General features: G+C 39.0%; 1 protein-coding gene across 2 annotated transcripts in view; it reads left to right on the top strand.

Moving 5' to 3' along the window:
- CRIM1 (cysteine rich transmembrane BMP regulator 1) overlaps window positions 1-18,468 on the top strand; it is a 182,464-nt gene that overhangs the window by 36,443 nt on the left and 127,553 nt on the right. For both annotated transcript variants that reach the window (XM_033124311.1, XM_033124312.1), the window contains exon 2: window positions 2,243-2,416. In XM_033124311.1, the coding sequence (XP_032980202.1) occupies window positions 2,243-2,416 (174 nt within the window). The remainder of the gene's footprint in view (window positions 1-2,242; window positions 2,417-18,468) is intronic.

Here is an 18,468-nt window from a genome sequence, read left to right as displayed (position 1 = left end):
AGGAAGTTCTCTGGGTAGATAATAGTCCATGAGCAAAGGCGTGAAAGCAGTTCTTCAGGGTTTGTAGTGAGAATCTCTGTGTGGTTCGAGCATGAGCATGTGTGAAGGAGCCGTCAAAGATGAGTCTGGAGAAGTAGGTCGAAGCTGTATCATGAAGAACCTTATATTTTTATTCTTATATTCAGTAAGAAGTTTGGACTTTTTCTTGTTGGCAAGAGAGAACCACTGAGCAGGTTTGTTTTTTGAGGAAGAATGTTCTGATGACAGTGAGGGGAGTGGTGGGGGAGTGGAAAGATGAGAATAGTGTCCAGGACTCTGGATAGAGGCTATTGTACTTGTTCAGGAGCGTAATGTTTTCAGGGAGTTCCAGTTACAATGAAGGGAAGGGGTGTTCATTGTGGGGAAAAGTCTGCATCACAATCCACTCAGTTTACTGGTACATTAACTGTACATATTTATAAAAATAGTAAAAACATTTCTTCTCGGAATATGATGGGAAAGAGGAGAAATACAGTTTTTCAGTGGTTCACATGTCACTTGAATTTCTTACAGGTTTGTAAGTTCCTAGGGTTGAGCTATATTTGAGTTACAGATTTAAAGATACAGTCACAAAAATTCCTTTATGGCAGATTGCACTGAACTGGATGAGGCCAGTGGTATTAATAGCGTGCCCACAATGAAATACAGAGATAAGAGATCATTTACATGTACCGTTTTGTCATATATTATAACTGACGACTCAGTTACCACCTACTTTTCCATGTTGAATTGGTTCAGTACATTCTTACCTGGTGTTCCTTTCGGAGTGATTTAGTAATCTCACTGTTGTCTTGATGATAGGAGTGCACCTTTGTGTGTGAGTATCATCGTAATTATAGGCTAAATAGGACAACAAATTTTACAGCAGATAAATTGTGTTTTTCTTTAAACTTATAAAGTCATTTTACTAAGATCCGAGACTTGATCAAGTAAGTGAGCTTGAGCTCCTGAAATTAAAACGAGGTTTTCTGTTCTCCCTTTTCAAAGAATCACACTAAAGCTCTTTATATTGTAAATGATATCCTCCCAAAGATCCCTTGACAAGAAAATTATTTATTTCATTGAGGGAAAGCAGTCTTTTGCCAAACTAACTCAGTAAGTCAGTGATGTCACCAGAAGTAAAAGTTAGCCCCATAAAAATCGTAGCCATTCATTTATACCGTCTTCTAGAAAACACATTCTTAAGATGGCTTTATACCTGCCTTTGTTTGAGCAGCAGGTTTAAGGTTTCTTAAATTCAAGCACTTTTAAAAATTCTCTCTAGATACGGTATCAGAAACATGTTTACTATGTAGTAGTCAGTACTCAGTAAAGGTGTGGTAGAGTATCTATTAAAGATAATGTTAAGAGGTGGGGGAAAAACCCACATAACGTCCTGGAGATTCATAGCGAAATAATCCGGGTTTCTGTTTAAGAGGTGTTTCAACTCTGAGGAATATCATTAAGGATTGAGTCTGCCTGTTGTTGTGTCATGTTTGTTTAATGTGACCTGGGTGCCATGAAATATGTTTTTAATAATCTACTTCTTACAGTTTACTCCATTCTGTGACCAGGACACTGATTTGGTCCCAGGCTCAGAATGTGACTGCCTCAGCCTCTCACCAGGTTGTAGACCTTATTTTCGTTGTCGTCTCAGGCTTTGGTTGTGATTATTAACGGATGTCAGCATCTGCGTTGAAATGCACTGGAGAGGATCTCCACCATTGTATTCCATTCTTGACTCTTGCTGGTGTCTGAATTTTTTATGTTTATTAACTGCTTTCATATATTAAATTGCAGAGCCGTTTTAAACCTGAAGCTGGTCTCTGCCATGTGGAATAAACTATTGTGGGTTTTTGGGGAATAATTTTGTAGATTGACAAACATGACCCCTGTAATTTGATTGCACATCAGAAAATCCAGGAATCTTTGTTTAAAATTAAAAAATATAAAGGAATCCCAATTATTGTTTTAATAACACCTAAGAGATTGAGTGGTTTTTGATGACAGACGTTTGTCTACATGTGTGGCTGTATTTCAGTCTTCTCAGTTATTAGGAGGTCGGGTTTCATTCATTTGTAAAATTTGCAGCCAAACTGCCTTTTGTAAATTGAGGTGTCAGAATTGGATGTTAATCTTGACATCCTTGCACATTTTTGCTTTCCAGCAGGCTTTTGAATGAAGCTAACAAGTAAACATTATGTGGTTCTTAATTGTTTTACAGATGAGAACTGGGATGATGACCAACTGCTTGGTGTTGAACCATGTAATGAAAACCTTGTCTCTGGCTGCAATATAATCAATGGGAAATGTGAATGTGGCACCATTCGGACCTGTAACAACCCCTTTGAGTTTCCAAGGAAGGATATGTGCCTTTCAGCTTTGAAGAGGATTGAAGGTAAGTATTATTTTTCACATTTGTAAGCTTTGCATTGTGTGACCCTGCGCAGTGATAGTATTTGAGTTTGAAAAGGCAAAGACAAGCTTAAACAGAGATTGGTAGCTTTTGTAATCCTAAACGAGGTGCGTACAGTTGACGAGGTGGCCATGTGATGGGGTGTGTGCGCACTCGTGGGTGTCTGTACCCTGAAAGTCGTGGAATGGTGGTCATACGGTGGTGGTATGAGCAGGGTACGTTGTGCCAGCTTGCCTCGGTCGCCTCTGCATAATGGATGATGTCCCAAGTGGTGTGCTTGGGATCAGTATCTGTCGTCACCGTGACTATTCCGTGTGATTTCCCATAGGAAGATGCTCCATGAGGAGAGGGCTGATTAGAAAATGCAGCTCATCTGGCTAGAAAGTGTCTCTCTTTAAAAGAGGCAGGAGAATTGTGCATTGATGACTGAAGGCTTAGGTTGGTTTTGCCATGGGGCAAAATCCCAGAGGTGAGGATGGGTCCTTGGGCACTTCCCCTCCAGAATGAAGTCAGAAATCACATTAAAATAACAATTATACTAATATAGCTCAAAACTTTCATACATTCGTGCATGAAATCTAGAGAAAAGATTTGAGGACTTGAAAATCTGATTCATGACTACGGTAATAACGAGTGGTCTTCCCCGAGCTTGGGGCCGTGGCTCGCCCCCAGAATGACCACAAAGGGGAAGGCCCGGGCTTGCATCCCAGCTCTGGTCCTGACCTGCACTGAACTCTCTCGTAGCCCCAGGTTCCCCTTGGGAAAAAAGAGGACTGAAGGGGACATTCTTAAATACAACTTTTATCTCTGCAACAATGCATTCTCAGATAGAAAGGTAGGTAATATAGTTTGGAATTTCAAGGATTTGCGAGATCTAAAATCAAACTCATAAGGCAGTGGAGCAGGGCTGAAGTTTTGGAATCGCCGTTTCCAAGTCATGTTAAATGGTAATAAAGAATAAGAAATTTATTGCAGCCTCTAAAATAACATTTCTCTTTGTACTTACCATTGCTGTGGCATCATTAAAAGAGAATATAGTAGAAAACAATAGATATAATACTTTAGAACCACGAAGTCTTGGATAATACTAAATCTAGTCCTTGAATTTGAAAATTGGAAAGCTGAGATCCACACAGTAGACAACTAACAAGCCTAGGACTAACCATGTGGAGTCTTTTTTTCAAGCAAATCTTGCCGTTAGACAACAGTCAATTACCTTACTCGTTTTTACTGTTTCTTGGCTCTGTGCTCACCCCTGTTCTCAGCCCCATTGCCTGCCAAAAAGGTATTTTGTCAGCTTCATTCAGTATATAACTTTCAGGTATATAGTTATGCAGTGGTCAAATATCATTTAAATAATTAATTTAGTTACTCACACACATTCAAAATCACATTATGCAAAATAATGCAGCAGTTTCCATAATTGCTTTTTGCTGGTCTTATGTTTCATGGAAGTGTGGTGCTCAAATGTTTCAGACGGATCACCGTGGCTCTCATTGTCTCTGCTCATACTCCCTTCCTAGTCATTTATCACCCTGTCTCTGAACATACCCTCCTCCCTACCATAGAACTTGTTTGAAATGCAGCACATTTTGAGTCTGCGTTCACAACTTTTGTTGTAAAACACAGCATCTTTTCACGTAAGACAGGAGACTGTTGCATTTTCAATTAGTTAGGTGTACGTTTATGATCTTTACAACGTGAAGATTAACTGCATTGATTTTAAAAGTGATTCTAAGAAGGCTGTTTATGAAACACTGCATTTCCAATTTTAAGAGCATTCTCTCAGGAATAATTACTGTAGCGGATTAAATTTCTTTCCTTTTTTTTTTTTCTTTTGAACAGGTTCTGTCTGATGGCCTCTATCTAATCCACAAGTAGGATTGGTTGAGGTCACTGAAGGTTAATGTACCTTGTACAAATAGTACTTTGCTTTTCAACATAAAGCACCCTGCAATGTTCAAGGTCTTGTAAGAAGTCAGTATTAGGGGATTTCCCTTTTCTAAGAAACAATTTTGAAGAAAAAGCCCTACTTAACATTGAAGTATATATTGCATATGAAAGAATTAGTGAAGATATAGTACAATGTATAATTAAGTCATTAATAGTGATGAAAACTTCGAATGCTGTAGGAATTTAGGGCCAAAATATGTGACCTGGAATTATATGATAAGGTATCATGGAGGAGGTGGAGTCTGAACAACATGGAATTTGCATGGTGATGGAGTCTAGGAAGGAGAAGGATGTGGACAGAAGAATAAAATGTAGGAGTGAGATTTGCGTGACTTTTGTGTAAGACACTTGGGAAGCTAGTCTGAAAGAGCAAGATTTTATGCTGCTAGGTTATAGGAAATAAAAATGGGAGGCAATGGGTCCAGATTATACAATGTCTTCAACATTGTGCAGGGAGCTCACGCCTGGTCATTGGAGCTAGCAGAAATCATTGTAGGTTTAGGAGCAGAGAGGAGTAGAGCATGGGGAAATCAGTGTTAGGCTGACGGGGGTTGTGGGCGGATGTGGAGTGGATTAGCAAGTGAGAGACTGCAGTCAAGAGGCTCACTGTAGAGCTGTTTCGGTTATTTTGATGCGCTGCCACAAGAGACCAGGCTAGGAGATAGCAGGGAAATAGTGAGGAAGAGGGGGATGCATACCACTCGGATGGAAGAACCTACGGTACCTGCTGACAGATACGGGAAGTATGAAAATGCACAAAGATGATTCTAGGGTCCCTACACTGAAATGATAGAAGAAGAATAGTGCAAGTAACAGAAATGGGGGAACTCTTTTGAGATGTTTGTGGTAAAGTAGAACTGAAAAATGGAGTGGTGGTTTTAGGGGGATATATGGTCAAGAGGAACTTTGAAAATATGGGTGATGTGATAGCATGTTTGAATGATGACAAGAATGATCTAGTAGAAAGGGAGAGACCAGTAAGGGAATGATTGCAGGAACAAAGTCTTTGTTGAGGGAGAGGAGCAAAATTGTTTCTACTTCTCAGAGATGTACAGAACAAGGTCTTGTGCTGACATTGAGGTGGGGAAGAGCTGTGAAAGATTGAGCAAGGAGGTAAATGAAAAACAGACATCCCAGAGAGAGAATGAGTGAATTGACCAGGGCAGTGTATTAGGATGGCCTAATACTGACAGCTGACGTCAGGTTAGTGGTTATAAATTGGAAGCGAAATCAGCCAGCAGAGTTGTCTGCTTTTCTCCACCTCTGGTGCAGGTGCATTATAGGTGGAGACGCGGCTTTAACCAGGATTTGGATTCTTCCAGCAAAACCTGGCTGCCACAGAGTTTTCTGGAGGGGCCACTCTGGGCTTCATAGTTGTAGTTAAAGTTGATGAATAAAGTTGGACTTTTAAGTATGCATGTGACTCCAGGTAGGGGTGAGTAGCTGTTATTTTCTTTAAAAATGACTGTAATTCAGAGCAGTTGTAATAAATTTAGGAAGTAATCAGAAATATGAAACAAAGCCAAGTCCAGGTAAGGACGTAAAACACCCTGGAAAACATTCATCTGTTCAGCCACCCAACAAATGTTTATTGAGTGCCATATGTGTACTACATATCGGTTCTAATTGCTGAGGATGCAGCTCTCATACAGCTTACATCCAGAAGGGGAGGGATGACAATAAACACAAAAATGAACAAGAAAATACAGCATGATAAGAGCTATGAAAAACAACAATCAGGATGATATTAGAGAGAATTACTGGGATTATTGGGGAAATTGCTCTAGATATGGATATCAGGGATGCTTTCCGTGAAGGGAAAGCATTTGAACTGAAATATGAATGTAAGAAGCAGTCAAAAATATGATGACCAGAGGGGAGAGAATTCCATGCAGAGGGAACTGCAAGTGTGAAAGCTGTAAGGCGAAAATGAGCTTGGTGTGTTGAAGGAATAGCAAGAAATAGCAAGGTCCCTGTGACTGGAATGGAGTGAGGGCGGGAGAGGGGTAAGGGCCTTGTAGGTTAAGGTGAGGTGTGTGGATTTGGTGATGAACTTAGGAAAGCTGTTGAAAGGATTGTGATCAAGCGTTTTACACAATTTGATTTGTGTTCTAAACATGAATATGATGAAAGAAGCTTGAGGGGGGGCTGGGGCCACAGGTAGGGGAATCTTAGTAGTTCAGGTAAGAGGTAATGGTGACCCACACCTAAGAACTGGAGATGGGGAGATGGTTTGATTTGAGATACGATTTGGAACTAGAATTAACAGAACTTGTTGATAGACTACATGTAGGGGTAGGTGTGAGGGAAAAAGGAACCAAGAAGTTCTCTTAGATTTGGGGTTTAAGCAAATTGTAGTGCCCTCTACTAGGGAGAGGAGCAGACTTAGGGAAGACTAAGAGTTTTGGACAAATTAAATGAGACACCCAAGTAGAGCTACTTGTCACTGAGGTAATTTTTGATGTGGTTAACTCATTTAGAAGTGTTCATACATGCATAGCTTCATGCTAGGTCTACTGAGGACTACAAAGATACATTCCCAAGCCCTTTCCACAAAGAGGTTGGGAGATTGTAGAGAAATATAAAAATAATCCAATTCATACTGATTTATCACCAGAGACCCACCAAAGGGATATCTGTGTAGGCATCCATAAAATGTGTTCTTTTCTTAAATACACTTGTTAGCCATCATGCATCACACAGCACTTGGGTCACTAGGATAGCATAGCTTATGGGAACTCACTCCTATTTGGAGCTGCACAGTGAACATTTTGAAAAACAAGGGGGGACACTTGGGACTTAAGAAACTCCTCCTCTGTTTTAGCTAAAAGCACTTAGAAGTAGTGTTAAATGGTTTATAATTTGGGGCTGTATTTAATTAGTTTTTCTCTACAAGGTATTTTAGAGAAAAGATAGCTCATCAGAAATTGGCATGTGATTCTTTATATCTGTCTTATGTTGAGTGAACAAAGAAGAGCTGCTATACATTCATAAGATGGGTAAATCACGGAAGGCTTTGTGGAGGCGTTGGGAACTGTGTCCAATTCTGAGAAATGTGGCTCAGCAGATTGGAGAGGAGAATTTAAGAGCAGCCTTAGAGATACAAAAGAGAGGGTGGATGAAGGGGTCGAGATAGGACGGAATTAAGGTGGTCAAGTTGGTGGGCTTTAGTGGCTGATTGACTCTGGACAGTGAGGACCGGAAGACTCCCAGGTTTGGGATGGAGGGGGTGATTGTCAAGATAGATACTTGGTTGGGGGCACAATGGTCAGGATTTATAGTGGTATCATTTACTAGCAGGTGGAACACAGGGAGAGCAGCTTTATAGGAGGTAGGATGAGATGGGTGTTGAGTTTGTTTTATGTTTGAGGTATCAATGGAGAATCAAGAGCAAAGATGAGAGTTAGGGATCTGGAGCTCAGAGGGAGATCTGGGCTGGAGATAAGGATTTGTGAGTCATCCTCCCAGGGAGAACGTGGTCTGTGGTTAATGATTTTGGAGGGTGGGCCTGTTCATGTCACAGTACTGGGCATAATGGAGGGGGAAAGTGGCTGGCAGTGTTAACACACCAGCTGACATGAGAGGACCTGTGTAGTGACGGTGGTGCAGGAAACATTGAGTGCTCTGTCAGCTCAGCGGAAGGAAGCCTAAGGATCTTACTGTCAGCGAACCCAAAGTTAGCCTAAAGCACAATGGTTGGCATCCATGATACTGGGATGTATAAAGCAGAATGTATCATTTTAATTAATCATTAATTGAATGATTGGTTAATTTGTACTCCCTGTGTCAAAAAAGATTTCAGAAGGGTTGGAGCAGATGCGAGCTGGTCACACCCATACCTGAGATGAGAGCCGTTCAGAGTAGCAGCACGACGGTGATTAAATAATTGGATGGGAAGGTGAAGAAACAGCATTATAGCCATATTCTCTTTCAGTCTGGGAGAATCCTCTCCTCAGCATTCGCTTCTACAAGTACCTTCTGAGGCTGCTCCCTTTATTGTACAGCTGCTCTAACTTTTTATCCATTTAGTCATTCGAAAAGTATGTATTGAGCACACGCTATATGCTACCCCACCTCAAATTTCTTGACTTTGACTTTGTTTTGCCTTTCACTGAGGAAACATTTTCCAAATAGCCTTCAAGGTGCAGGTGCATAAATTGAAACACGTTTTAGATACACTCTGGCACCTTGCTTTTGACTTTTTAGAAAGATAATTTTATAAATATCTTAAATTATATTTTTAAGTATTTATGTATCTTGGAAATGTACATTGTATAACATACATGTACACTCAGGCAGAAATGAAAAATTAGAAATAAAATGAGAAAGATTTGTTTCTATGAAATTTTATCTCTGTATGTTTCTGTTGCTTAAAACAAAAAGAAGTTGGATTTTTATGTTGTATGGCAATAGCCTTTGACGCTAAACTAATTTTGACACAGAGGCAAATGGCTCCTGTTTTGTAAACTTTCTTCTTTTAGTTTTTAAAAACCTAAATAACAGTTGCTTCAGAGCCTTAACTATTATTAAGTATTCTGTGCTCTAAATTTACTATTTCAGTCCTACCTGAGGAAATGTTAATATTCTGTGAGGTGTTATTCCATTTTTCGTTCTTTACCTTTAACTTACTTCTTTCACACAAGTAAAGCGTAACTGCTAGATTTTATTCTCGGTTCTTCTCCTTTTCTTGGCCTAAAGCCTACAGTACAACCCGTGCTATGAGTGGCCTGATCAGATATACTAACTCTTGATGCCATCTATAATGTTTTCCAGTAGACAAACATTTAGTTAGTATTTAGAAAGATACATGATACTGTTTGCTTTTATTCATAGAACGTTTTTCCTCAATATTTCTTGGGGTTTTTTTGTGGGAGGTTGAGGACAGTGGGAGGGATGCTCACAAAAAAAAAAAAAAAAACAACCAAGAAAATGTGATTAAATAGAGCTGGCATATTATTTAACATTCCTTCCATCTCTGAGACAGTCTCACAGTATTCCCTCTTGACCCTCTTGCCACTGAAACTGTACAGGATGGAGACACTTTGAGCTGTAGGAAGAGATTTGCTGACATCCCCAAATAAAAGTCCATTGACGACAGAAGCAGCAGCTCCGCCCTGACCTATCATGTTCCCACATGGGGCTCAAGGTCCCTGGTGAGACCAGGGCGTCGTGCATGGAGGGAATCTCCTAGCTTTCTTAAACGTGAGAGAACTTAATGGTCACATAGAGATTTTGATTTACCAGGACTGGGGAACCTGCATTTCCAGCAAGCCCCCAGGAGAAGCTCCTACTGCCGCCTTTTCACCTCATTCGAGTAGCACAGTCAGAGAGAGTTGATGTGAATCTGCCTCGTGGCACAGAGATGGACTTGATGTGCTTCTGCAGGAGAACATCTTGTCTTCAAGTAATCATTGGACTTCCTTTTGATTTTGACTCCTTTCATTTTTCATTGTTTTCAAAAGCAAAGCACTTGTAATACAAATTGCTCTACTTCAAACATTAATACCGAGTAATAGTTTCATTATGCAATTTTTAGAACTTCTCTTCCCAAGTACTTATTAAAAGAAATGAAAACCCAGTGTCAGAGTACAGGGACACGTGGTGAGGAACAAAGCAAATCCTAAGATTGGATGCTGGGGAAATTGTTAGTGAACATGATCCTTTATATAAGCTCACCTATTTGATCTTTGCTAAGCTTTAGAAATATATCCAAGACCTTATGTCTGTGGACTTTTTTTTAAATCAATTATATTGATCTGCATGGTATTAAATGTCATTATCCCTAAATCTTTCCTAATATAGTATCTATCGATTATGGTAAAAATGATCCAGTGTAATCTTTAAGTCACAAGATCAGATATACTGAGAGTCAAATTATATGTTCTCCCCACGTATAACTGCTGTACACTGTAAGACTATGATGCAACAGAGTTAAATGTATAAGATCCTTACAACTCGGCAGTGCTGTACCTATTCTGTTGCAGAGAGGGTAGACAGGGGTGAATATTGTCCATTTTATGAGGTTTATGAAGTTTAGGAGGAAAACAATCTTTGGGAAGCACTTGGCGTTTCAAAACTGCTGTTATGTAATCCTTGATAATAGACTATCTGCACGTAAGTACAAAAAAAAAAAAAAGGGAAGATAAAACCTTTCAAACTCTGATTCTTACTTATTGTGAAGCTGAGCATTCTTTGTTGTGAGGGCTGTGCCTTCTTCTCTGTTTCAGGACTGTCATGTGCACAGATTCATGATTTTTAAGTTAGTCCTTTGCTTCCTTAAGATTACTCATCACAGACTCTTTTCCTTAGGCTCATTACATCTGAAGCCAGTTGTCATGCTTGTGAATGGGTTACTTTAGCTCATATAAATGGTTCAAGAAATAATTGTTGCGGCATTCAGTTAACATTGCTTATCAAGTTGGGAAACATTAACCCTTCCCTTGACCAAATTAAAACCAAACACATTTAACCTTACCTTCCAGATGAGGAAGGGACCTCATTACCATCAAGGTCTCAGTTGATTTTGATTTTTTCTTTAGTTGTCCAAGTGCCGTTTAAGATACTTGCTTAAGGCAGCATGGCTTTCATAAAGCAACTTTAAATCGGTATTGCTGTGCCCCTCTCTTTGTAAAAACAGTTACGCATTGATAATATAGCTTTCCTTTTTCGGAAGATACGTATAAAGTGACTTTGAAATCTAAATATATGTGTTTCATTTTAATTTCCAACAATTTCATGGGGAAAGAAAGTGTAGACAGCGTTATTTATTTTCATAAGTAGTAGATTGTTATTTACATTGACAACTAAATCAGTCTTTTAGAATTGTTATAGTTGCAAATTGTTGTTTTGCTGTCTTGATAACTGGTACGGGGGGAATAAAGGGCTACTAAAAGGCGGAAAGAGTTTCAAATATCTGGGAAATCAAAACAGGAAACTTAAGGAACTTGGCATAAGACCAGTTGGAGAGGAGCTAGAATAATTATATCTGCATTTTAACTGTTGGAAGTCATACAGTGACCTTCTGGTTGTTGTGATTTCTTGTGCCCAGCAAAATAAATAAATTAAATAAATACATAGATAAATAAATAAATAAATAAATAAATCACAGTTAAATATCTTATATCCTAGTGCTAAGAAGGGAGTGTGTGTGTGTGTGTGTGTGTGTGTGTGTGTGCGTGCGTGCGTGTGTGTAGAGGAGCATTTTATTCAGCCACTTTGGGGTTAAATGGTGTAACAAATTTTCAATCTGACCCTTAAAATGATACTTTCTATATAGTTACATGTGAACAGCCCATAACATTCTGTACCATTTGTTGATTCCCCACCCTTTCTTTGCTTCAACTCTTTGTGCTTTCAAGCCATCTCTTCTGTCCCCAGTTGTGTATAGCCCAAATGTCTGCCTGTACCTACTCCCAGCTTAGTATAGGAATACCAGAAGTTGTAGGTGAACAGCTTTTGCTAAAAGTATATGCTTGTTTGAAGATTAAATACCATGTACTTAGTATATGTTTTTTAAAACACACATACTGATATTGTTACCAGGACAAAAAAAACAACCTGGCATCTTCAGCCAGAGAAATGGTGTTCTTTGGGGACCATGCTTAACGCTTTCTGTTTCCACCTACCAGGGATGCTTAAGTGATGCTCGTCTCAGGACTGCCTTTAGAAAGTTCACGTTTTAGCTTCTGGGTAGCCCTGAGCAGCCCCTTGCGTGTTTGTGGTTTCTGACTTGGCTGTAGGCGACCTCTCAGTTATTCCCAGGGCTTGGCGTGTGCTCTCTCACACAGAGCTGCTGAGTTGCTGTTTTGCCCAGCTGTGTCCGGCTAAACCCTTGCCCCCACAAAGGTTCTTCCTGCCATGAGCAAGGAGTCTGGAATCCCAGCCCAGGAGGCCATCGGAGCTGCTGCAGAGAGAGCTAAGTGGGGACCACTCCCCAGAGAAGGGCCCCCTTCCTCTGAGAGGAGTTGGCCTGTTCGGTCTGTGCCCTGCCCCAGGCCAGCTGTCTCCATCCACCATCCAGAGGGTGCAGACCACCAGGAGTTGTCATTCCCAAACTTAGGCCATTAAAACCTCATTAATTCGTGTAATTAGTATTTGAAAAACATAATCTGGGATTTTGGACAACTCAGGGACACTTGTTGGTTTATATTTGTTCTGCTTCTAGAACAAAAACCGTCTGTTAAAAGGGAAGTTCAAGAAACAGTTTGGGAGTATAATCACTTTACCAGGAGTTTACATTCCATCGGAAAGTGATCATTTAAAATGTTTTTCTAAACTCATCAATATAGGTAAGGATTCTCCGGTAGATACTGTGTTTCTTCCATTTCCCAGCCTTGCCAGTATTGTATGTTTACTAGTACCTTGATTAAGACATCCTTCAAGGAACAAAGAAAACTTTTTTGAATAAAGTGGATTTTCATTTTTTAAAAAGCAAGAATAACTTGATTGATAGGAGATGAGGTGAACGCCTACAATTACACATGAAGATGCACCTAGAGACAAAGCTACAACTTCTTCCACTTCTTATTGAAAGTTAATAGAGCAGACCTCAGGTCAAATGGTGAAGATTGACAAATTGGTCTTTTTTTCTCTGGCCACCCCATTCTATTTATTCATTTCCTCCCCACCTCCAACCTCAAACGCTCAACTTACTCTTTTTTTTTTTTTTTAAACCAGCAGCACCTGTAACCAAAGGAAAAAAATGTAAATTGTCTACTCTTGATTACACTCCAGAATGCTCCTTCAGCCAGAATTTGCATTGTAATGCTTTCTGATTGTGAAATTCCTAATGAAGGAATTCAGCTCAGAAGTAGGAGAGCTCTTTTGGATGGAGCAGGGTCCCCTAAAGTTAATCCTGCCCTTTCCTGAGTGTGCCCTGTACCCCTGGGGAGCATGGTCCTGGGGCCGGCCCAGCTGCACAGGGGTTGGACCTCACCCTAAGAAGTCTAGTGGGAGAGGTGAGTTGGGCACACAGGCAATTGTAAAAAGGGCAGAGTAGCCATTCACAGGCTCAATAGTGCTGTGCATGGTAGGCTTTCTAGAAGATACTGATAAAAGTAAATCAAAACTTAAATCAGTTGAAAAGCTCTTTTATGATTTATAGACATACTATGTTTACTTCTAGAACTGGTGCCTTACAATCTTCATTGTAAATGGATAATTTTCTCAAGAAAGGTACTTAAGAGCACTAAAATTCAGTATGTGGGTTTTTGGGTTTTTTTTTTTTTTAAGAAATGTTCTAGTAAAAGTAAAATGTGACTTATTCCCTAGTTCATGTTGACCTGCACTAAGAATGCTGTTCTGTGCATTGGAACAATTTATCTTGAAATCTACGAGAGGATTCTTAGGTAGTCTCTAAGATACAATGTATTCACGTAGTAGGTTGTTGATACATTTAAAGCTGGGAATATACTCTTTGATAGGGTCCCTTCCTGCTTTTGATTTTGTTGCTAAGTGTTTTTTGCATCAGGAGGAAGTAACAGCTGTAAGTAATGCCTATAAACTTGGAAGAGGGAAGGGATTAACACGTGATAAATTAATATTTGTGTGAGTTTTTAAGAAAGTGGAATGTTCCTTTTAAATTGTGGATGTGTTTTTTGTTTCTGGCTGACAACTTCCTAGTTTCACTTCATTATTCTTTTCTCTGTCACTGGGATTTTTTTTTTTACTTTTTTTTGAATTTCCCGAAAAGTAAGTAAAGCGCTTCCTCCTTATCAGTAGCCTTTCTTTTCCCGTTCCAATAACAAAAGAACAATACAGGAATTTAATAATGTTTAAAAAATGGATACTTTTTTTTTCTTAATATATCCATTATTTGTCCATAGATAAAAATCCAAGTTTTATAGACATAGAGGAAAGCTGCATGTGAATAAAATGAGCTCCTATTTTATTGTGTACTTCTTAGGGTTTTTTCCCTTTCACCCAGTTTGAAAAATGACATAAATAATTTTTTTTTTCTCTTCAAAATCTGTTCCCATGTTCTGCTAAAAGTCCTAAAAATTAAAAAGCTAGGTAAGACTCCTGGTTGTTGACTTAACAGAAGGATATTTTAAAGGTGTCTCAAATACATTCCGATCGTGTTTATATATTTATATTACATAAAAGATTGTTGTTTACTGTTCTTGCAGCTTTTGCCAAAAAAAAAAAAAGCCCAGTCTGCCTCACAGAGCTTTTATAAATATCAGGGGTGTGTTTTTGCAACAGTGGACATGAAAGGACACTTGTTTCAGTGTTTTGATGCAGTTGGAGTTCATGGCAGAGGTGCATTTAAAGTGGCTTCTGAAGTATCCTTGAAACCACATGGAGCAAGGACCCTGGGGACCTGTCCTGTGGTGGTCCCGCCATGGCCTCAGAGGCCCTTGCTTGTTTCCTTTGCTTCCTTTCTAAGACGTGAAACAAAACCAAATAGTCTCAGTTGTGTCTGACGCAGATCTTGGCAATGAGTGAAGTTTTTAAACTTCCGAAGTAGCTTACCTATAACATTTTAAAGTTATGATTTATCTCTGTGGTAGTAAAAAAAAATACATATAACATTCTTCCATTTATTTGTTCTCAGTGCCCTTTGGCATTCTGATTGCTAATCATAGTGGAACCTTATGAGTGCTCTCTGATGGAGAGCCAACTTGTTTCTGCTCTGTGAGGAATTTTTCAAATGAAATTAGGCTGTAGTGTCACACTTCAGTGCGACTTGGAATTCCCAAAAATGTTACCTTTGTGTCCTTTCATGCCTCCTGTCCTGGCTTTGTGTTTGCCTACATTCAAGTCTTGTTATGTTTTCCTTGGGGGTCCTTTGGATATGTCAATAACTAAGCAAATATCTTTAATCCTAAGAGTGTATCTATCCCATGTGATCTATAATAGTGTGTATTCAAGTGCATAGGAAACATGTTTTTGTTTCCTGTAAAAAAATCATACACGTCATGTGTATTTGTATATTTTCTATGCCAAGAAATACATTGTATACACAGATTTTCCATGTGCATGTATGAATCTACATAGCTAGATGTGTGGAAGTATATATATATATATATACATATACATACATGGTGACATACAGTATATACATGGAACTAAATGCAACCATGTGATTATTTTTATGTAAATGTCTGCAATGACTTATATGTTATTAAATATGACAGCGCTGATAGTGGAGGTCCTTTCTCTGAGTTAAGAGTTTTCTGAAAGTTTTGCTCTTCTTTGGTGGTAGAAATTAGTCACAGAATCTGACCACTGGCTGTACATTCCAACAATTCTTTTCAAGGATCAGTATAATATTATGCCCTTTGTGAATAGCTTGTGGGGGACAAAGCAAGACTCTTCAAATAAATATTATTCCAACTCCTTCCACTTTCATTTCCCTTATCACTATAACAACCACACCCAACTTTGCTATTAAGCTCTGCGTTGTCTGTCTCTCTGTTTCCCACACGCCCGTGAAGCTGACCCTATTGAGTAGCAAAGGAAATCTGAGAGATAAAGTGGAAAACTGCCTTCCTTGTGTTGACATTTCTATAACAACAAGTCAGAAAGCTTGTCTCCCTCTGGGTGGACAAGAGCTGCTCCGGGTCATGACTAGATGGTATGTCCCTTAGTAACCATGCTGACTCCTGGTAGAATTATTTAAAACATTCCAGTGAATAACCCTGAATTCTGGTAAACAAAAGGGGAGTGGTTGTTAACTTACAAACTGTTTCAATTCTATATATGGAAAAGAGAATACTAAGGAAGAAGGTAAAGATCAACATAGGATGAAAGTCTCCAAATTTCTGAGATTAAGCCACCCTAAGTGAGATAGTATTTTTCAGGAGTCTCCATATTTGGCCCTTCAGGGCTCTGCAGTGGGAATTCTTTGGATTTTACTGCTCTCTTGATTGTGAGATCTTTATTACATCTTTGTCGTGTTTTATAGGTGTATTACTGTTCAGTTCAGAGGGATTTTTAATTAAATCACACACTAACTTGATGCTTCATGGTTTTGTGTCTATTCCTCAGTCATATTAACATTTCCATCAAGATTTTTGCCATCTCTTAAGAGTTCTTTGTTTACATGAGTTTTAAAACCTTTGACTGATATGAGTCGTATCACCAAATGTGGTGGCCCATTAGATACGTGTTTTCTTAGCATAATGTTACATCATTGATTTTGTTGTATCTCCCCCGGGCTAAGGTACTGTTTTCCGTTACCAGAAAACACATTTGAGTTCTTGGTAAATCTTATATCAAGTACCTCCTAAGAAGTGACGTAAAATGATTATATCTCACATTATTTACTATTATCTGTAGCATCAAAAAGAAATGAAATGTCCCCAGGAAAAGAGGTTATAAAACTACAACACATAGGTATGTTGAGGAATTAGGAGGTACAGTAAAGGTGAAATGGGCTTAAGAATGACTTCATTCACTTACTGGCAGTTTGGCAGGACTCAGGCTGTCAGGGAAATGGACCCGTTTGGATTAATATAAAACCCTAGACATTGAAATAAATCATGTTTCAAAGCAATACCAGGATTTTTCTTGAATGCTGCTGAATAAATTCTGCTTTTCAAATGTTAGCTAGATGTATGTCTCTGACATGCATAAGCTGAGCGGACCACAAAAATATCCATTTCAGGTTTTAAAATATTTCAGCTCTTCAATGTTCTTTTGACCTTCAGTTAGAGGACATAGTCACATAGCAGAGGAAATACCTCAAATTCTGGGTTTGTTTTCTTACACTTTTTTGGCACAGTTACAATAGGAGGACTTTCCTTTAATTTTTTTCACAGTACAGTCAACACAGGCTTTTCACACAAGCGGGAAAAGACCGTCATGAGGCCAAAAGCAATATGTTTCTCTCTGCTCGGTGGCAGGACCGAATTGAATGGCTTGTTGTTTCACAGGGAGCCTAGGACGAAAAAGCAAACAAACAGAATCCCTCGTGAACACAAATTTTGTGTAAAATGAGCTACCAACTTATGTATGTATAATATGTGTATATATGCTCAAAACGTAATGCAGTCAATGCCCCGTTATTGTGAACGTGTTGACTATCACTCTCTGCAAGTCATCTCATCTGTATATGTAGTTTTGGGAGTGGCACCTGGATTTTCAGCTGTGTGAAGATGTTTCTTCGGTAGCTAAAGAACAGACCCTCGTTTAATTACTTATAAAGTGTATATATTTTGACATGCGTGCTTATTTCCACTCTGTTAGTGTTTCAGCCATTTTGTCATTTGTCACTAGTGAAAGGTGACTTAAAGCTTGAGGGAATTAAGCAATGGCATCTGATTTCCCATTAATTTAAATGCCCAGATCAAAACAATAAATTGAGGACATCTTCCCATTTTCATATTTTCTCAGCTTTATATACAATAAAGTTTCCGTTATTTGTAAGCTTTTCTTGAGGTGTTGAATAATATCAAACAGCATCCCTTAGATGCTCTTTTTTTTTTTTTTTTGTAGGAGTTGAGTTTGGAAGCATATGCCTTTCTTTACATTGGTCACCTTAGCTACTCACTGCTGGAGACTCTCAGACTTTTGCATGACCAGTTCTTGTGGGCCATTTGTGTAGTTCTAATATGTAAAAGTTAGGACACAATACTGTTATGCACAGATGTTAACAGATTTAAAAGTAGCCTTAAAAGTAGTTTTCAAAAGCCATCTGCTTGTTTTGTCTGAAGTTTGTACATTGAAAATATCGGAGAAAGTCATATTGAAAGGGATACTTATCTGCCCTTAGCAAATGCCTATATAGTTTTCCCAAATTCATTCACTCACTCACTCATTCATTCATTCATTCATGTCACAAATACTTATTGAGCACCTGCTCTGTGTCAGGCACTGCCAGGTACAGGGTGAACAAGACAGACAAGGTCCCAGTCCCCCTGAGCTTCCAGTCTTATGGGGAAAAGAAATAAAAGCCATAAATAAAATAAGTCCAGTTGGATAACAGAATGCTGAGACCAAGAGAGGATGGCTTGAGAAAGTCTCTCTCTGAAGAGATGAGGTTTAAGTTGGACTGAAAGTTAAGAAGGAACTAGCTGTGTAAGGAGCCTGGAGAAGAACTTTCTAGGCACACTGAACCACATATTCAGCAAACCCCA

The sequence above is a fragment of the Rhinolophus ferrumequinum genome, chromosome 13, assembly GCF_004115265.2.
Source record: "Rhinolophus ferrumequinum isolate MPI-CBG mRhiFer1 chromosome 13, mRhiFer1_v1.p, whole genome shotgun sequence".
NCBI lineage: Eukaryota > Metazoa > Chordata > Mammalia > Chiroptera > Rhinolophidae > Rhinolophus > Rhinolophus ferrumequinum.
The sequence above is the reverse complement of the archived record's forward strand: the minus strand, read 5'-3'. Positions and strand labels throughout refer to the sequence as shown.